At 41.2% G+C, this 22,264-nt stretch overlaps 1 protein-coding gene across 1 annotated transcript in view; it reads right to left on the bottom strand.

Moving 5' to 3' along the window:
* Positions 1-22,264, bottom strand: part of csmd2 (CUB and Sushi multiple domains 2) — a 602,495-nt gene that overhangs the window by 159,541 nt on the left and 420,690 nt on the right. Inside the window, exon 36 of the mRNA XM_072548527.1 lies at positions 13,889-14,098. Within this exon, the coding sequence (XP_072404628.1) occupies positions 13,889-14,098 (210 nt within the window). The remainder of the gene's footprint in view (positions 1-13,888; positions 14,099-22,264) is intronic.

Raw genomic sequence — 22,264 nt, forward strand, 5'->3', positions numbered from 1 at the left:
CCTCAGATGCTGCCTGACCTGCTGTGCATTCTCCAGCCCCTCACATTTTCAATTCTGCTGCAACACACATTTTGTCAGTGCAAATTGGCTATAATGTGATTGACAAATCGAGGACATTGTTTGGATGATGTGAACTTTCTGCTGAACGGGTATAATGATTTTCTATTCACAACCTTCTATCACGTGATTTTCTATAGCAGCTTTAAATAGCATGATTTTCGATAGCACAAGGCTGCAGAGGAATACAGCTGTCGCTTTATAGCAGAATGATCTGTCATATGTTATTTGTGTTTATTAAGAGAGGCCCAGAACATAACAAACCCAGCTCCCTGGTGCTGTGAGACAGCAGTGCTAACCACTGAGCCTCCATACTGCCCTTAATTGGGGGAAAAAAATTGGAAAAACATACATATACCCACTCACCATAAAAGTTTAAAACAAAGAGACCTCCATTTGCCATATCACTGCGGAACTTGCAAAGAATCTGGTTTGAAGAACTGTATGTAGATTCTTTAGTTGAACTTCCACTGAACATCCCCACCTGGGAAAGTGTGAGGTTACTCACTTTGTTTGGAGGAATGGAAGCACATACTATTTTCTAAATGGGGAAAGCTTAAGAAATTGAAGCACGGAGAACTTCAGTATCATAACTCAGGAATCTCTCAAAGCGAACATGCAGGTTCAGATGGTAATTAAGAAGGCAAATGCAATTTAGGATCTCAAGAAGGCTTGAATACAAGAACAAAGATGTATTGCTAAGACTGTAAAAAGCTCTGGTCAGGCCGCATTTGGAATATTATGAACAGTTTTGGTCCTTGAATCTAAGGAAAGATGCGTCAGCATTGGAGGGCGTCAAAGGGATGTTTACAAGAGTAATCCTGAGGATGAATGGCTTGGCAAATGAGGAGTGGTTGAGTTCTCTGGATCTGTACTCGATGGAGTTTTGGAGGATTGAAGAGGAGGATGAAGGTTGAAACTAAAAGGCCTTACAAGAGTGGACATGGAAAACATGATTGTACTAGCAGGAGAGACTGGGATCCAAGGACACAGTCTCAGAGTGAAGGCACGACACTTTAGAACAGGGAGAGGCTGGAACGGCTGGAGCTGTTTTTCCTGGAGTGTCAGAGGCTGAGGGGTGACCTTAAAGAGGTTTAGAAAATTATGAGGGGCACGGATAGGGTGAATAGACAAGATCTTTTCCCCCTGGGATGGGGGAATCCAGAACTAGACATTTATAAAATCATAAGGGGGCATGGATAGGTGAATAGACAATGTTTTTTCCCCAGGGATGGGGGAGTCCAGAACTAGAGGGACATACATTTAAGGTGAGAGAGGGAAAGGGACCTGACGGGGAACCTTTTCATGCAGAGGGGTGGTGTGTGTGGGAGCTACCCAGGGGAAGTGGTGGAGGCTGATATAGTGACAACATTTAAAAGGCAAGTGGATGGGCGACATGGATAGGAAGGGTTTAGAGGGAAATGGGCTGGCAAATGGGATTGATTAGTTTAGGATATCTGGGTCAGCACAGACGAGTTGGACCGAAGGTTCTGTTTCTGTGCTGTACGTCTCTATAACTCTATGACTCTATAACTTCAGTAAAGCATTTGATAAGGTTCCCCATGGTAGGCTCGTTCAGAAGGTCAGGAGGAACGGGATACAAGGAAATTTGGCTGTCTGGATACAGGATTGGCTGGTTGATAGAAGACAGTGAGTGGTAGTTGAAGGAAAACATTCTGCCTGGAGGTCAGAATGGTGAGTGGTGTTCCACAGGGCTCTGTTCTTGGGCCTCTACTCTTTGTAATTTTTATTAATGACTTGGATGAGGAGATTGAAGGATGGGTTAGCAAGTTTGCAGACGACACAAAGGTTGGAGGTGTCATTGACAGTATAGAGGGCTGTTGTAGGCTGCAGCGGGACATTGACGGGATGCAGAGATGGGCTGAGAGGTGGCAGATGGAGTTCAACCTGGATAAATGCGAAGTGATGTGTTTTGGAAGGTCGAATTTGAAAGTTGAGTACAGGATTAAAGACAGGATTCTTGGCAGTGTGGAGGAACAGAGGGATCTTGGTGTGCAGGTACATAGATCCCTTAAAATTGCCATCCAGGTGGACAGGGTTGTTAAAAAAGCATATGGTGTTTTGGCTTTCATTAACAGGGGGACTGAGTTTAAGAGCCGTGAGATCTTGTTGCAGCTCTATAAAACTTTGGTTAGACTGCACTTGGAATACTGTGTCCAGTTCTGGTCACCCTAGTATAGGAAAGATGTGGATGCTTTGGTGAGGGTTCAGAGGAGGTTTACCAGGATGCTGCCTGGACCAGATGGCTTATCTTATGAAGAGAGGTTGATTGAGCTCGGACGTTTTTCATTGGAAAAAAGAAGGAAGAGAGGGGACCTAACTGAGGTATACAAGATAATGAGAGGCATAGATAGAGTTGAGAGCCAGCAACTTTTTTCCCAGGGCAGAGTTTGTTAACATGAGGGGTCATAGTTTTAAGCTGTTTGTCAGAAAGTATAGAGGGGATGTTAAGGGTGGGTTCTTTACACAGAGAGTTGTGAGAGCATGGAATGCATTGCCAGCAGCAGTTGTGGAAGCGAGGTCATTGGGGATATTTAAGAGACTGCTGGACATGCATATGGTCACAGAAATTTGAGGGTTCGTACATTAGGTTTACCTTACATAAGGATCAATGGTCGGCACAACATCGTGGGCTGAAGGGCCTGTTCTGTGCTGTACTGTTCTATGTTCTATGTTCTATGTTCTATATAACTGAGATGAGAAGGAATTTCTTCAGCCAGAGGGTAGAGAATCTGTGGAACTCATTGACGCAGAAGACTGAGGAGACCAAATCATTGAGCGCATTTAAGTCAGAGGTAAGTAGGTTTTTGTTTAGTAAGGGGGCCAATGGTTTTTTGGGGGTAAGGCAAGAGAATGGGTTTGAGAAACATATCAGCTATGATCAAATGGTGGAGCAGATTCAATAGGCTGAATGGCCTAATTCTGCTCCTATATTTTATGGTCTTATCCCACCACCACCATGATCCTGAATGTGATATCTGGCTTTGGGAAAACAAGGGGAGAGACCCTTCAAAGTTTGTTGCCAATTACCTCATCCCTCCCTTTCCTAACGCCCAACCCTGTGATGACCTTACAGCATCACTGACACTTGGCCTGAGTATCTAACAATAGTTCAAAGCCTCAGGTGTTTGATGTATTAACAGTAGCTTCCATCTCCCTGAGTGTTGCCACTCAGTAGAGCAACCAGTCTCTAAAGCGGAACAGAAATGAAGCCTGTTGAGTCCATAATCCCAGTGGCAGATGATCCAGTCAGCTTTACAAAAGAAGGTAATTCAGGACCCTTGCTGGCTGGTAAACTGGCAGCTAAGGGCCCTGATGCCTTCACAGTGTTTGTGCTCACTGACACTAAATGTGGGTTCTGCCAAGGGCATTCAGCTCCCAACTGTGTTAGTCTTGGTCCAACCATAGACAAATGAGCTGAAAACAACGGTTGACATGAGGGTGAATGCCTCTGAAACCACGGCAGCATTTGACTGTGAGTGGTGTCAAGTAGCACCCTCAAAATTTGACTCAATTAGAACCCTGGGGAAAATACTTCTGCTAAGAGTCAAATCTTGCAAAATGTTGTGGTTGTTTGGGCATCAATTATCTCAGATCCAGGGCATCACTGCTGTAGTTTCTCTGGGTGGTGTTCTCATGAACCTCTTCGGCTGCTTCATGAATGACCTTTCCTTCATCATAAAGATAGAGATGGGAATGTCCACTGATGATTACGCATTCATAATTCATCAGATACTGACAGAACCTGTGTCCATATGCAACAAAACCTGGGCAACATCCAGGCTTTGGCTGAGATGCCAAGCAACATCCACATCACTCAAGTGCTGGACAACAACCATCTCCAGCAAAGGATAATCTAACTATGTCCTCTGACATTCAATTGCACTTAAAAATCACTGAGACCCCGACTATTAAACATCCATTACCCAGAAATTGAACATGACCCAGCAATATCAATACTGTGGCTACAAGAGAAGGGATTACATGGTGAGTAACGTGTCACATGCCTGTCCAATAACTATCTGCCACCTGAAAGATCCAAGTCTGATGGTATAGTCTCCAGTTGTCCGGATGGGAATGCTGGAGACTGACACTGGGTGAGATGTTCATTCAGACAGCTGGTGCAAACATGAAGGGTTGAATGGCTTCCTCCTGTGCTGTAACAGTATTATATATTTATGATTGGGTGAACTACCAACAACAATAAAAGAATGACCAGAGTTAAATTAGGACCAATCAAGGATAATAGTGGGAAGTTGTGTGTGGAGTCAGAGGAGATAGGGGAAGGACTAAATGAATATTTTTCAACAGTGTTCACTATATAAAATGAAAATGTTGGTGAGGAAGAGGCAGAGATACTTGAATCTAGACTAGAAGAGATTGAGGTTCACAAGGAAGACGTATTAGAAATACTGCAGAGTGTGAAAATAGACAAGGCTCCTGAGCCGGATGGGATCTATCCGAGGATCCTCTGGGAAGCCAGGGAGGAGATTGCTGAGCCTTTGGCATTGATCTTCAAATCATCATTGTCTACACGAATAGTGCCTGAGGACTGGAGGATAGCAAATGTGGTTCCCTTTTCAAAACAAGGAGTAGAGACAGCCCTGGTAATTACAGACCAGTGAGTCTCACTTCAGTTGTTGGTAAAGTATTGGAAAAGTTTATAAGAGATAGGATTTATAACCATCTAGAAAAGAATAATCTGATCAGGGACAATCATCACGGTTTTGTGAAGGGTAGGTCGTGCCTAACAAATCCTATTGAGTTTTTTGACAAAGTGACCAAACAGGTAGATGAGAGTAAACCGGTTGATGTGGTGTATATGGATTTCAGCAAGGCATTCAATAAGGTTCCCCACAGTAGGCTATTATACAAAATGCAGAGGAATGGGATTGTGGGAGACAAAGCAGTTTGGATCAGTAATTGGCTTGCTGAAAGAAAACAGAGGGTTGTAGTTGATGGAACATGTTTATCTTGGTGTCCAGTTACTAGCGGCGTACCGCAAGGGTCGGCATTGGGTCCACTGCTGTTCCGTCATTTTTATAAATGACCTGGAAGAAGGCTTAGAAGGGTGGGCTAGTAAATTTGCGGATGACACTAAGGTCAGTGGAGTTGTGGATAGTGACAAAGGATGTAGTAGGTTGCAGAGAGACATAGGATGCAGAGCTGGGCTGAGAGGTGTCAAATGGAGTTTAATGTGGACAAGTGTGAGGTGATACACTTTGGACGGAGTCATCAGAATGCAAAGTACTGGGCTAATGGTAAGATTCTTGGGAGTGCAGATGCGCAGAGAGATCTCGGTATCCATGTGCACAGATCCCTGAAAGTTGCCACCCAGATTGACAGGGTTGTTAAGAAGGCATACAGTGTTTTGGCCTTTATTAATAGAGGGATTGAGTTCCAGAACCAGGAGGTTATGCTGTAGCTATACAAAGCTCTGGTACAGCCACACTTGGAGCATTGTGTACAGTTCTGGTCACTGCATTATAAGAAGGATATGGAAGCTTTGGAAAGAGTGCAGAGGAGATTTACTAGGATGTTGCCTGGTATGGAAGGAATGTCTTATGAGGAAAGGCTGAGGGCCTTGAGGCTGTTCTCGTTAGAGACAAGGTTGAGAGGTGACTTAATAGAGACATACAAGATAATCAGAGGGTTAGATAGGGTGGACAGGGAGAGCCTTTTTCCAAGTATGGTGACGGCAAACATGAGGGGACACAACTTTAAAGTGAGGGGAGATGGGTATAAGATAGATGTCAGAGGTAGTTTCTTTACTCAGAGTAGTAAGGGTATGGAATGCTTTGCCTGCAACGGTAGTAGATTCGCCAAGTTTAAGTGCATTTATGCCGTTATTGGACAGGCATATGGACGTACATGGAATAGTGTAGGTGGGATGGGCTTCAGATTAGTATGACAGGGTGGCACAACATCGAGGGCCAAAGGGCCTGTACTGCGCTGTAATGTTCTATGTTCTATGTTCTAACACTCAAGAAGCTTAATTCCTTTTAGATGGTCTCGCGTGAACCGAGATTATGATAATTGTTTGGGTTTTTCTTACTTTTTGTGGACAAGAATTGTGGGCGGATTTTCACATCAGCAGGTAGTCCCAGTGTTGTTGCTGCACTAGTAGACCTCGGCTAGGAACACATCTCTTTCTGGAGCATAAGTCTTCAGTACCATTGCATGAATATTGTCAGGACCCATTGCATTTTCTGCATTAAACTGGATCAAAGACAACTTGCTACCCCGATGATTCTTTAGTACATTGATATAAAACATACTATTTTGAATGCATCCCAAGAGCTTGTCCTCTACACTATGACAATTAAGTCACCTCTAACTCTTCTAAACAATGTCTGAAGTGACCAGGCACGCTCTAGCCATAATTGTCCAATGCATCTCCTCCTGAACACAGGGGCCTCTACATCAGCAAAGCTGGGTGTTAATTTTCCTCTGTTTGACATGGTTCAGGTAATTGACAGGATCAATGCTGGGCATCTGCAGAACTGGTATTTGACTGGATGCATGGCTGGACTTCACGGAAGGCAATTGTGTCAGGTATCTCAGGTGATGCCACTGACGGCCAGTACTTCTGGCTGTGGCAACTCTGACAATACAGGGAGCCATGGGGAGACAATACTGGAGAGATAATGCTGCAAGCAAGGGAAGGTAGTGAAAGAAAACTCACTAGTGCTGACAGATAAAACCCTTCATGGGAACTCTTCAAAAATGACACTGAGCTGATAAAATTCAGCCCACAGAGTCAATACCATCGAGAAGATGCACTGAGACACTTCACCAAGCATCTTTCACAGCACTCGGCAAGTACACAATATCTACCACTTAGAAGCGTGAGGCAGCAGATGCATGAGAATGACACCAATGGCAAGTTCCCTGAACTACAACACTGCTCCATTTTCACAGTTGCACTTTCATGGAGTCAAGATACTGAAACCCCCCTCCTAAAAGCACTCTGAGTGCACCTACATCCCAGGGACTGCAGTGCTTCATGAAAGCAGTTTACCATCTTCCTGAGGGTATTTAGGATGGGTCATAAATGCTGGCTGTGTTAACAACACTCATAACCAATGAATGAAGGGAAAGGAAAACAATGGATTAATTGATAACCTTGCAGTAGAAGAATGACTGAGTGTGACAGATTTTATTCAGAAGCAAAAAAACTTCATAGCATAATCAAAAATCTCTCCTTGCCATGTTGGCACTCGGATTTAAAGTTATAATAGCTCTGGCTGTGAACAAATACCTCTTACTTTGGAAGCCTTTAATAAAAATCCAAGCTTCGGATCCTCTCTATTGATTGGTTGTCAAGATGCTGTGAAGTGTGGAAGACATAATATGTTCTTGTAATTCTAAACTTTAGAGTTTTGGAGATAATGTTTTGATAGTTGTGAATGCTTGGCTGAGTTCCAAAACAAAAAAAACCTGTCATTTGTTGACCCAAAAGAATGATGACATCTTTTCTGAATTTGATGTGGTTTCAGAATACATGACTGTTTCATTAAACATTGCAATGGGAATTAAAAGATAAATTGTTTTTCAATTGAGACATCTTTGCAGTATCTCTGGCAATGTGATTGCACAAGTATTTTATAAGAGTGTCACAGGATTTTTCAGTGACAGTTAAATCAATTTTCACTGCTTTATATGGCATCCCCACCGCATTCTTGCTGTACTCCACAGTGGTTCTCAAAATGCAGCATGGAGCTGAAAAGACACAAAATCCTGGCAAAGTCACATGGAGTTCAAGTCAGAACATGGAAAAATATACAGATCAGGTTTTCCTGGGTCCACAGAAAGAACTAGGCCCCAATCTCAGATTAAATGGTTCACCATTTAAGAGAAAAAAAGGAGACAATCACAGGATTACAAATCATTGGAATTCTCTCTTCCAGAGAGTCACAAATACACAATCAGTAAGCATATAAGAAAACCCATTCACAGATTTTCAGATGTTAAGATTATTGAAAGAAATGGGAACAATGTACAAAAATGAAGTTGAGGTCAAAGACTATCAATACTTTATCGTGGGGTGTTTACAAATAGCCAAGCAACATATTCCTTCTGCTATTTCTTATGTTTTCATGAACTTAGAGCAGCTGGAAAGTTGTCTTGGCACTGTGACAAAATGGTGCAAGTGTGCACACTATTCATCCATTACGAGTTGACAATCTATCATTGTACAGAGAAAAGAAGCAAAAAATTATGTTGAAGCACATAGCTCTTATGAAGCTTGTTAAAGAGGATCATACATATTTATATAATTCAGAATCTACTCATAGCAGGAAGAGTTCTTCACCAAAAAAATATAAATTGCAGACCAGCTCAGTTAAAGCACACAAAATTGTCTACCACTTCTCCCAAGAGTAACTGTGATTTCTCACTCTGTCTGAAAAAGAAATCTGGCTTGTCTTTCTACCCCAAGAATTAAATCCATATTCTAACTTGCCCATTTAAAATTTTGCATGAAATAACTGAAGGTTGAATCTGGATGGCTGACTTTCTGCAAACATATAAGCAAGATAACACAGCTCCAGGATTCTAAGAAGACCATCTGAGTTCATGAACAAGGAAACCCCATCAATAGGCTCCTCAGTTTATGGCCTACATTCAGTATAGTTCTGCTCTCCAGTATCATTACACCATACAACATCAGCACCGCCAGCTCCTGTAGCTTCCCATTTCATCTCAAAAGGATGGCAATAAAATCCAATTATTTGATGCAAGAACAAATATAAAATTCTTCACAGCCTTGTAATGATTCCTGTTTAAAGTGATTCACAAGAAAAAAAATCAAGTTGTTTCTAATGAGTCCACTTTGCATTCTCTTCCTCTGTATTTCTTTTTACCATTTTAACTTCTGAGACAGTAAGAGAAGAACTGAACAAATATCTCACCCACTCCGTATAGCGATGATTCTCTTTCTCTCTGTGACCCCCATCTCATGGCTTGCTTTCCAAATCTCTCAACATTACAGTGAAGTATTTGCTTTATTATCATAGAGGTTAAATATTTCCGCTTAATGTTGTGTTGGGATTTTTTAAATAGTTGAATAAGACTGCGTTCATTTTAATTTTCTCCTGGGTCCCAATGTCAATGACTCAAGTTGGGATATGGTTCCATAAGTGTCAGTGATAATTAAGCATTTTGTTCTTCGTGATGGTATAATGAGTGCTGATAAATTATTAGACTGTAGATTGAGCCAGAACATGGCCCATTCCCAACTGTAAATGATGTCCCATGGGTAATTCTCTCATTCCTTGGCTATATATTTGCTGAATGACTCAGTGCAGTAACCTGAGTACTTAAATAGTTGCTAAGTCTTACTTTTAAAGACTGTTCCTCTCCCAAATGTGTCTCGTTAGTGAACCAGAAATCTAGTACATTCAAACAGCAATGAGGGAGATGTACGAAAAAGCTATGTTTCCATTTTCTCAATTTGCCATTTGATTCAACTTCCATAAGACCATAAGAAACAGTAATAGGGGTAGGCTATTCAGCTCAGAGAGCCTGTTCCACCATTCAATAGTGTCATGATTGATCTGATATTTGTCACTGTCACTTTCCTACCCTTGCCCCATAACCCTTGATTCCCCTCCTGATCAAGGATCTATCCTTGTGCCTTAAATATACACAAGGTCTCTTCCCCAGTAGCTCTTGTGGCAAGGAGTTCCAAAGCCTGACAAATGTCTGAGAGATGACATCCTTTTCATCCCAGTCTTAAATTGGTGCCCCTTCATTCTGAGACTATTCCCTCTTGTCCTCGACTCTCCTGCGCAGGAAATCATCCTCTCAAACCCATTAAGAATCCTGTATGTTTCTTGGAGATCACCCCTAGACCCTTTGCTCATAAGGCAAACCTTCCACATGGGAATCATCCTAATGAACCTTCCATGACTGTCTCCAATACACTAACATCTTTCCTTAAATAAGGGATCCAAAACTACTCACAGTACTCCATATATTGTCTCATCAGCACCTTGTACAGTTGCAGTAAGATATTCTTACTCTTATATTCCAAATTTCTTGAAATAATCCCATTCCATTCACCTTCCTGATTACCAGCTGCACCTGTGAACTAGCTTTTTGTGTTTCATGCACAAGTTCCTTCCCCCCAGGTCTCTTGAATTTGGGTCTCCAGAACGTTACTTGGGACTCTGGATCAACAATCCAGCAATAATGCCATGAGGCCATTGCCTCCCCTCTGTAAAATAAAAATGGCCAATGTGCATGTGCATATACAGCCTGTGATATCAACTAGCTGTGACAAGGCAGGCTGCAGGGCATGTCTGTACATGCATCAACATCATCACATTCCATGCGCAGTGATATCAACATTAGGACCAGCAGCATTGACAAGGGGGGCTGGAGAGGCTGGGGCTAATGAAGCAAAGTTACCCCTCCCTCATGAGAGCAAGGACAAAGGCTGGTGGCAGGAATGGGTGTGGGGATCCAGGAAACTCTGGCACTAGGAGCGAGAGACACCCTCTGTTTGTCTACTTTGTACTTTTGTTTTAACACAAAAATCTGAAGAAGTTTTCGAGAATGCACAGTCCTTGCCATGGCAACTTTGAGGAGAGCTGCTGTATATCAATGATGCTGAGTTCTCTTTGTACACATGCACTCTTTGCGTCACAGCATTTTAACAGAGTGCATGACCTCTCCATCAACAGCGAGAATGCCTCTTCCATTAAAAATTTAGTTACCTCCTATGATAAGCTCTTCAAACCTTTCAGGAGGAAAAATTCAACTGTTTGTTTTTTTTTTCAGAGAACACAATCTTGTGATAGACAGGAGATTTTATGACTTAAGATTATTTTTCTACTAAACTGCATAAATACATTTGTAATGCCATATGATTGCCAGCTAATCTATGTCCCCCTAGAAAAAAGGCCTTTGTCAGGCAATGCATGGAGAATCTAGTCAGCTACTAAGCAGTAAAAGGGTTAAGATGCCGACAGCCCAAGGTCAATCCTCAGACATTTTAACAGATATAAAACAGCCCCTGTGAGGTTTAAGCTTGTACTGTAGTTTATTATCTAACAATAAAAACAATACAAACACACATATATACCTTTCCCAAACTCCCCATCCAGTGAAGTTCATAAAACAGTCTGCAGTGCCTCGATGACATTAGAATTCAGTTCACAAGCAAAAGAAAATTGTATTGGAAAACTTGCGTGTCAGTTCATATGACACAAACTCCCCATTTTTACTATGTGTCGGATATCCCATTTGTGCCCAAAGTGACTTACTATGAAGGCTAATCCATGAAGTCTCGGCTGAGTTAAATTAACTGATCTTTCTGAGATACTTTGGTTTCCATCATCTCGATAGAATACCAACATTGTACCCTCTTACTCTGGATGTCCTGTTTGCTTTCCGTACAGAAACTGCATTGGGCCTAAGTCATGAGAAATATTCCCTAGCAATGGAATAGATGCTGGATGAAAGATCACACAATAAGTAACAGTAAATACTCTCTCAGTAAAATTGCTGTGATCAATCCACAAGCCTTTCTGCTCCCAGAGTGAAAGCCAGATGCAAAAGTGCTATAAAGTATTGGAATTCAAAACAAATACTGCATAAAAGCAACAATATATGCATGAATTGATATACCTGTACAATCAAATTCAAAATATGAGTCATATTTTATATGAACCCTTTGACTGGACCCTTTCCTTACAATTGCTAATTTGACATCACATTTGTCTAATACGTGCCTTAAGTCAGTAGTAAAATAGTTGAAGCAGAGCAGAAAGCTGGAATACCAGTGCATTAATTCAGAACATGCAATGGATTTGTAAATTCCCATTGAAGCAATTTCCAAATCACAGCATGGATTCTTTGCATTGCATTCACTCACAGCTAATTGCCAATGATAGGAGACAAATTCAAATATTTGCGATATTAGCTGCAAAAGAAAAGTAAATCATCTTAACATATATCCAAATTAAGAGCAGGAGGAAGCTATAGACCCCTTCAGCTTACTCTGCCATTCAGTGAGAGCATGCCTCATCTGCTTATGACCTCAACTCTATTTTCCTGTCTATCTCCAATACACTTTCACTCTCCTGCCAAATCAGAATCTATCATACTCTGCCTTAAAAAAAAATCAATGACCTGGCATGTACTTGATTCTGAGGAAGAGAATTCCACAGACAAATTAATCTCTCAAAGAACAATTTCTCCCCATTGCTGTCTTTAAGTGAGAGACTCCATCTTCTAAAACTCTTGACTTCTAGTTTTATTCAACTCCAGTAAGGGAAGATACTTTCCAGATCTATCTTGTCAACTTCCCCCATGCATTTGGATAAGGTTACCTCTTATTTATTAAACACAAATTGGTGCACCTTCAAACTGTCCAACCTTTTCTCATAAGGTAACTCACTTATTCCTGGAATCAGTCAAATGAACCTTATCAGAACTATTTCTCATGGAGTTCGATCCTTCCTTAAGTAAGGAGACCAAAACCATAGATAATATTCCTGATGTGGTATCACCAACACCCTCGGCAACTTTTGCAAAGCTTCCCTACTTTTATTTCCTTTGCAATAAATGGCAACATTCAATGTGTCATCCAATCTTTTGCAACATCTACATTCTAATGCTTTTGTGACTCACATCAGGCCATACAGATCCCTGTATACCTGAGAATTTTGCAATTTCTCTCGTTTTAAACAATACACAGATATTTTATTCTTCATGTCAACGTACACAAGTTCACATTTTCGCACATAATACTCCATCTGCAAAATGTTTGCCTGCCTGCATTGCCTATCTGTATCCTTTGCATAACAGCTTGTCTTTTGACCAAATTCAAATTCCACATAATTTTTGGATTAAGTTGCTGTTTACCTTACAAAATCTTGGAGCAGTGCAGAGATAATTCTAGTTCTAAATCTGAAGAGTAGATTTGTGAAAGCTTAAGCATCTTTGAATTTATGAACATTTCACACTTAGGTGTCTTTACAGAACATACTATCTGTGGAGTCAACCACTTGACTCTTCTAACTCCACTTAAAGACTTAAGCAATCCAATGTAAATATAAAGATTAGTGAATAGGTCAACACAATCAAATGCAGATCACAGGTCAATAACCATGAAACACGACACCTTCCTACTTGTCTTTGCGTCATAGCAATTTCAGCAAACATACTTATCGTCCCTTTATCCAAGTCATTGTTAGGAAGTTTATTTGGTCCCAGATATTAAAAAAACTGAACGCGATTGTTTTCGTGATATATGGATTTTTAAAAAAAAATCATGATTTTAACATTGATGCCTTAAAAATTCATAAAACGTTCATTTTCAGGGTTTGTCATTGCAGTCACTCAATAATGTGGTTTGGAAATTCTTCTTATTAAATGCTTGTCTCTGTTTATGTCTTGAAAGTATGTTCAGGAAATGTTCATGAAATGTACAAGTAATGTAGTTTTCTATGATTATAAGAAGGGACACAAACATAACCATGTCCCACAATCTGATGTGATGCTGCTTTTCCTTACAATCTTCCTCATCCAAAGTAACAAAACATTGGGCTTTGCCGGAATTGAAATATGATTCAGCTCTGGCTTGGAATATACTGTCATCAAAGATAGTCCTTGACCAACTGATTTGCATTGAACATAAAAGGGCGCCAATCTTCCTGAGACAACACATCCAGCCACCTGTTAGAAACTTGGATTAGGAATAAAAAGTGCAGTGACTCTTGCCCAGTTCTTGTCTTATCTGATGTGGCATTGTAATATTTCAATGATACACTTAACCTTCTGTTATCTTCAGAATCCTTACCTTGGTACATAAGCTCAAAGCCTTGTTTGTTTTCCGAATGGTCACTGTGGAAGTATATGGTTGTCTCATGAGAGGTTGACATCAGAAAAGGTGGCAGCTTAGCTCCACTGAATCTGCCGATCACTGTACTTGTATCATGTGGTCCATTCCGAATTTCGACAAAATCGTGGTTAGGTTCAGTAGAAAAGTTCCGAAATTCAATATATGCTCCTAAAAATAATACATGAAGTTAAAACTGTCAGGATCTGTCTCAGAACTAAGGAGAGTTCTATTTTAAATAAATGCTGTGTGTGTTGATATACATTAATAAGAACTGCTTTCATCAAGTGAAAGTGGAAAATGGAATATTTTCAAATTTGTTTGCACAAAGTCAGTTCCAATGATTTCAAGATCAAAGACAAAAACAGAGTAGATCCTCAATAATGAGTGGCAACCCTATTCTCAGAAAAGCAACATATTGCTTCCTCATAACAAGTACTTAAATATCTGAAACTCACACAAAGTTCACACAGATGGCTCACTTGTGCATTAGCAAAACAAACTGCCTTCCTTTCAGTAGTTCTATGAAACACCTGCTTCAAAGGTGACTTGTAAATCAGTCTCATTTTATCTTTCAGAACGAAACAGTTGATTCATGAAGTGATCATGAAGCAAGCACAGGCTATTTAAACTACAGTGGTCAGTGATTGTACAACAACATAATAAAACCTGTAAATGACACTCACTATTGTGATTATATGTCAAAGTCTGACATTAAAGCCCTTGCTTCTGTTCCCAGCCAGATGTGCAGTGGCAGCAGATTTCCTGGTTCTGTGGACCTGACCTTTAGAAATGGTTGTTTGCACTTTTCACATCTTTGTTTCCCTGGAGGGGCAGCGGGGAGACGCAGCCTGGATTAGAGGTTGGACCAGAGGAGCCAAGAAGAGTGGAGGATGCTGCTGGGTTCAAAGCAGGTTGGACTGAAAGCCTCCCTCAGTGCTCCAGCACTGTGTGCAAAACTTAAACATTGAACAACAAAACCAAAACCATTTCTCCAGCCCCCACACCTCACCCTCTCATTCCCATGCCACATACATTGAATCGCTAGAGTGCAGATAGAGGCCATTCGGCCGATCAAGTCTGCATCGACCCTCCAAACAGCATCCCACTCAGACCGAGCGCCCCATTCTGTCTCCAGGACTGTGCATTTACCATGGCTAATCCACCTAGATCGCACATCCCTGGACACAATGGGCAATTTAGCATGAATCAGCAAGTCTTTGGACCAAGCAGAAAACCAGAGCACCTAGCAGAAACTCATGCAGACAAGGAGACCGTGCAAACACCACACAGTTGCCCAAGGTTGGAACCAAAGCTGGGTTTCTAGAGCCATACAGCCATACAGCATGGAAACAGACTGTTTGGCCCAACTTATCCATGGTTTCCTCAACTAAACTAGTCGCATTTGCTTGCATTTGGCCCAGGTCCCTTGCACTGTGAGGCAGCAGTGCGACCCACTATTCTACTATGCTGGCCATTCCTGCAAATCCATACCAGCTAATGATTCCACCCATCTCCTACAGCCCTTCCTTCCTCATACACTATCCTACGCTCCTTTTCCCATCACAATGGCCCCTCAACTCCTATGCTGCTCTATGACCCTCCACCCATTCCTCGTCATAGCCCCTCAGAACAAGTTAGTACTAGCTTCCACTGACCACCTTTTTCCCCTTGAACTACAACTTGAACTCAACTGGTATCCACAAATTCCAATTCACACAACAGAAAAATAGTTCTGACACTTAAAGTTCTACATTGCAAACAACATTCTTTCGAGAAAAGTATCCACATCCATAAAAATATATTCAAAGTCTCAAAACTTCAATGGGTCTTGATACTTAACAACAGGTCTCACCAGTTCATGACAGAAGTCTGACACTTCTTTCCACAATCACAGGATTATTACAGCATAGGAGGAGGCTATTCAGTTTGTCATGAGGGGTTTGTCTTACAAAGAGAGATTGAGCAGTTCAGGCCTCTTCTGTCCAGAGTTCAGAACAATGAAAGGAAATCTACATGAAGCATAAAGCATGCTAAAGGGGATTGATAAAGTCGACCTAGAAAGGATGTCTCCGCATGTGCAGCAATCTAGAACAAGAGATAATAGTTTTAGGATGAGGGCTTGCAGATTTAGAATGAGATGAGGAGAAAGTGCTTCTCCCAAAGGGTTGTCGAATCTGTGGAATTCACTATCCCAGACAGTGGAGGATGCTGGAGCATTGAGCAAATTAAAGGAGGAGATAGACAGGTTTTTAATAATGGTTGAAGGGTCATGGAGAGCAGGCAGGGAGGTGGAGATATGGTTGAGATGAGATCGGTCACGATTGTATCAAAAGATGGAGCAGAATTGAGGAGCTGAATTACCTACTCCTGCTCTAGGCATCTCTCCACATGAGCCTTACACCTAGTGCTATTCTCTTGTTGTCTCTCTTGTAACCCTGTTCATTCTTGCTCTTCAAATAAACCATGTCATTTTCTCTAGACTATCTTATTTGAACTTTTCCTAATATCACTTTGGATACTTTGTGACTGGTCTGGACACCTCCTCCCTCACCTCTGTCCAAGGCCCCAAAGGAGCCTTCCACATCCCTCAAAGTTTCATCTGCACTTCCACACATCATTTATTGTATCCATTGCTCCCGATGCGGTCTCCTCTACACTGGGGAGACTGGAAGCCTTCTCGCAGAACGCTTTAGAGAACATCTCTGGGAAACCCGCACCAATCAACCTCACCACCCCGTGGCCGAACATTTCAACTCCCCCTCCCACTCTGCTGAGGATAAGCAGATCCTGGGCCTCCTCCATTGTCACACCCTCACCACCCAACACCTGGAGGAAGAACGCCTTACCTTCCGCCTTGGAACAGTTCAACCACAGGGCATCAGTTTCCTCATTTTCCCTCCCCCCACCTTACCCCAGTTCCAACCTTCCAGCTCAGCACTGCCCTCATGACCTGTCCCACCTGTCAATCTTCCTTCCCACCTATCCGCTCCACCCTCCTTTCCGACCTATCACCTTTACCCTCACCTCCATCCACCTATTGCATTCTCAACTACCTCCTCGCCAATCCCATCCCCCTCTCATTTATCTCTCCACCCAAATCACGTGTGAATAATAGCCATGAAGGTTTTGGTTCATGCGGTAGCACAGACAGCCGACAGCATAAAAAAGGAAAACTGGAAGGACTTACTCTTAAGGCCACTTTTGTTTTATTTTACCGTCTCCCTAGCAGCACTAATTAGTTTTCATTTGTTGAAACAGATCAATAACTGTATCAGAGCAGGGGGTACATGTGAACAAATAAAGCATTGTAAACATTACTTTGTAGGCAGACAATTCTCAAAAACACTCTACAAGCTTTTGAGAATATGTTAAAATTCAGCAAAGTGATTCACATACAAAAACCTCTCTGATGAGGCATCAGTCTGTGAAAAATTGTTTGTTAAATCTTCCTTTGTTAATCAAAAACAGGGAACTGAATGGCTTCAATTATATCAAAACACATCACCAAGCTTGCCTACTTGTGATGTTTCAATGAACACAACGTATAGCACTTTTTCTTTCCCAACAAAAAAAATGTCACATACACTTTTAATGTGCTATTGTTGCTGCTTCTTGCTCTTTTCAGTTGCTGCTCTTACATTGTCTCCAGCAATTGTCATCAGTAAGTCAGTATGACAGCTGAAATTTTAGATTTAAATATGTGGAAGTATTTTGTGAAATGTCAATTGATACTTTGCTAAAACAGATTACAGATAAGAGAAGCAAACGACAAAAGAAACTGAGAAAGCAAGAAATGCCAGATGCAACACAACCCAAAGACAAGTTTAGATTTTTGTTGGAATCTAAGTTGAATAGTGAGATGCTGGGGGTCGGTATTTCAGACGTTAACAACCTAAGAGATAGGAGAAGATTATTCAGCCCACAGGCAAGCTCCATCACTGATTTGGATCATGGCTGATATGCATCTCATTCCTATTATCCTGCTCTTACTCTTCATTCCTTGAGAAGGAACACAAATCTCTGATTGAATGTTCTCAATGACCTGGCAGTCTTTCATCTTTTGAGGGGACAAGAAAAGAGTTCCAAACTAGTAAACTTTGTTAGAAAGGAACCTCTTCCTTGCATCTGTAAATGATCTGTCCTTTGAACAGAAACAGCCATTTTCTCAAGGATGGACATTCCATAGATAAATCCCTACAGTGTAGGAACAGGCCATTCAACCCAACAAGTCCTCACCAACCCCCTCGAACAGCATTCTTTAGACCATAAGAGATAGGAGCAGAAATTAGGCCATTCAGCCCATCAAGTCTGCTCTGCCATTCAGTCATGGCTGTTAAGTTTCTCAATCCCATTCCTCTGTTTTCTTCCTGTAATCCTTGATCCCCTTGATACTCAAGAAGCTATCTCTCTCACTTAAATATACTCAATGACCTAGCCTCCACAATCTTCTGTGGTGATGAATTCCATTGAATCACCATTCTCTGGCTGAAGACGTTTCTCCTTATCTCTGTCCTAAAAGGTCTTCCCTTTACTCTAAGGCTATACACTTGGGTCCTTCCAATGGAAAGCTCTTGCCAACATCTAATTCGTCCAGATCAATCAGTATTCTATACGTTTCAATTCAATTCCCCCTCCTCCTTCTAAACTCCATTGAGTATAAACCCAGAGACCTCAAACATTCTCCATATGTTAAGCTTTTCATTCCTGGGACTATTCTTGTGAACCTACTCTAAATCTGCTCCATGGCCAGTACATCGTTCCTGAGGTATGGGCCCCAAAACTGTGCACAATACTCCGAATGTGGTCTGACCAGAGCCTTATAGAGCCTTAGATACGCATCCCTGCCAACATTGCATTTGCCTTCCTAACTACTGACTCAACCTGCAAATTTACCTTGAGAGAATCTTAGATGAGAACTTCTAAGTCTCTTTGCACTTCAGACTTCTTAATTTTCTCCCCATTTAGAAAATAGTCCAGGCTTCCATTCTTCCAACTGAAGTGCATGACCTCACACTTTCCCACATTGTATTCCATCTGCCACTTCTTTGCCCACTCTCATAATCTGTCCAACTCCTTCTGCAGCCTCCTGCCTCCTCAATGCTACCTGTCCCTCTACCTATCTTTGTATCATCTGCAAACCTAGCCACAATGCCCTCAGTTCCTTCATCTAGATTGTTAATGTAGAAAGTGAAAAGCTATGGTCCCAACAGTGAGCCTTGCAGAACACCACTTGTCACCGGCTGCCATCCTGAGAAGAACCCTTTTATCCCCACTCCCTGCTTTCTGCCAGACAGCCAAACTTCTATCTAGAACCTATGCTAGCACCTTGCCTGTGACAGCATTAACCCTTATCTTACTCAGTGACCTCCTATGCAGTATCTTGTCAAAGGCCTTTTTGACATCCAGGTAGATAACATCCATTGGCTCTCCTTGGTTTAATCTGCTCATTACCTCCTCGAAAAAATTCTGGCAGATCCCACTCAGACTCAAACCCCTTGCAACCCCATTCCTGTAACCCTGCACTCCCCATCGCTAAACGACCAAACCTACACATCCCTGGACACTATGGGCAATTTAGCATAGCCAATCCACCTAGCCTGCAAGCCTTTGTACTGGGGGAGGAAACTGAAGCACCCGGAGGAAACCCACACAGAGAGGGGGAGAATTTACAAGCTCCGTACAGTCGCCCAAGGCTGGAATTGGACCTGGGTCCCTAACATTGAGAGGTAACAATGCTAATTACTGTGCCACCCCATGTTTTATTGCTTTGCTTAGTACATCCCCTTCTCATTTAACAACTCTCTATCTTCCACATTCTCAAGTGTGGCAATTAAATTACTTGAATAGATCCACTATTTTATCCCTCTGGTTCATTTAAATCACTGAAACCAAGCAGACAGCTTTGTTTTACAGAGTTGATCGTCTCCCACACCTCGTGCAGATCTTATAATCTCAGGTGCTGAATATCTGTAGATTACAGTCTGTATACCAATCCATTTTGGGGTTCCAGGAATTTATCATTAAAATAGCTCTTAAGCTGTTTTAGCTTTGCCGTTCACTTCACTACATGCCCGTTTGGTCACCTTCTGATGTGTTTACGCAGGGATGTCAAAGGTTTTCTTATTTACCTTTCCACACAGTGTCACATGACTGCAACAAACAGAAAATGAATTCTAATTCTAATTTGCACCGCTAGTTCGATTTGGGGCAGAGAGTTCTGTAGTCAAATCAATCACTTCAATTAGGATGCCAAAATGTGAAGTATTTTACTAAATTATACATTTTCAACTTCTCATTTAACACAGACCAGGTGTTGTTCTTTCAATCTGTCAATGTGTGATATTTGGTTTGAGCTCAGCAGATATGATGAGTAGAAAATTTAAATATAAACCACAGCAGGAAGTTGCTTTTCTGTTCAGATCTGATAACTTGGATTTGAATAACAAACTTGTTATTAATTCTGACGTACAATTATATTGTCTATCAATTTATCATGATGGAACAAATACAAGCACAAGATATATAATGGGGTTCAGTGAGCTCAGTTACTAAGTTAGTCTGGTCAAATAGCTAGCCACTCATATGGAAAACAGCTGGGATAGACACGTTGGCATACCATATATATTTGAGTAATAGTCAAACTTTTTGACTACTTTTTAAGGTTAAATTTATGGAGTCGACTATTACATGGATACTACTTTTGAAATGTTGAAATTTAAGCCCAAATTATACCAAAATTAGCAGAAGCCCAATTGATATCTAAATGAATAAAAAAAGACAAATTATGGTAATTCTGAAAACCTGGAGCGTAGCACTAAAGTCAGCGGACTGGAAGACTGGGAGCAGAGTGGAATACGGGCAAACTGGAAAGCTGGAGCAGAATATGATGGCTGGCATACTGACTCATCAATGTTGATCTGTTAGCTGTGAAGAACTAGGATCGTCGTTTTCCACAAGATGTGTAGAAAATTCCAGATTGTTTGGCCAAAAATAGAGGGTTGACTTTTATATGAGATCGACTATTACTCGAGTATATACGGTATTTGTGTCATAGGCGAAACTGTCAATCTATCCACATGAAAAATTCCCTTGAAAGTCAAACTTGAGTCTGCCTTGAGATTTAGAGATCGTGTTAACTGAACAAATGTGTACATTTTAGATCAAAACCTTTCGACTGGAGCACATACTCCACAGATCTGAACAAAAGAGTATTTTTCCAGTTGTATGGAAAGGACATCCTGTCTTCAGGCGGTCTAAAAGATTCAATGACTTACTTAAATATAGTTACTGTTGTTTGATGAGTGAATACAACAGTCACATTCAAAGCAACATTTTACAAAGAATAAAGTTGGAAACAACCAACTAGTTTGTTTTTCCAATGCTGGTTGAGGGCTGAATGTTGATCAACAAACCAGGGAAAATCTGTTTCTCTTCAAATGGTGCCAATGGGTCTTTTATGTCCACCCTAGAGTTAGACCTTGGTGCAAAATTCTTCTGACAGTGTGGTGCTTTCTTCATTTTGCACGGATGTTTCAGCCTGGCTAATGTGCTCAAGTTCTAGAATGGGACATGGTTATACAGGCTGTGCAGATGATTGCTACCACTGGTGAGAAAGATAAAACCTATCTAAATCATGGTGCTAATATGACAGAATGACACTTTTAACATATCATGCATTTGTCAGATCATAACCAATGAAGATCAATTCCTATGTTCAGACAACAATTGAAATTTACCATTTGAACAAAACAGAAGATCTGAACATAGATTATTTTGCGGTGTCCAGATTACTGTTAAACACAGAAATTTTGAACAAGTCACAATGTGACCATTTCTGTCCTTTCTAGTAATATATTGCCAACAGATAGATCTCAAGTTCTCATTTGGGTTCGACCTATCTAATAGGAATTTCTGTGAGACAGAACTTACGTGATGAAATAAAGTAGCAAGCATGCAACACTCTAACCGCTAACATTAACACAACAAAATTAATTCAAGGCACATTTAAGATGACGACTTGGTTCTGAATGGGAAATGAAGAGAAATCAGCTAGAAGCATTTCACAGAATTAATTTTCAATATCTTGGGATATAATCATTTGTGCATGATATTTAAATCTGTTTGGAATGATTAAGCTAGACTAAATCAATAGGTTGCAAATCAAATTAGACAGATTAGATAGCAGAGCTGCTTAGAATTAGGGTGTTCAGCTGTTTAAAATTTGTGGCAGGTCCAGATTGGGAATGTTAGCTCAGGAGCAAGTGTTGAGTCTGCTCCAGGGCTCTAGTGAAGCTCAACACAAGCTGGAGGAAGACAAGTCATTTTGGTACTTTC

The sequence above is a fragment of the Chiloscyllium punctatum genome, chromosome 27 (genome assembly GCF_047496795.1).
Source record: "Chiloscyllium punctatum isolate Juve2018m chromosome 27, sChiPun1.3, whole genome shotgun sequence".
Classification (NCBI taxonomy): Eukaryota; Metazoa; Chordata; class Chondrichthyes; order Orectolobiformes; family Hemiscylliidae; genus Chiloscyllium; species Chiloscyllium punctatum.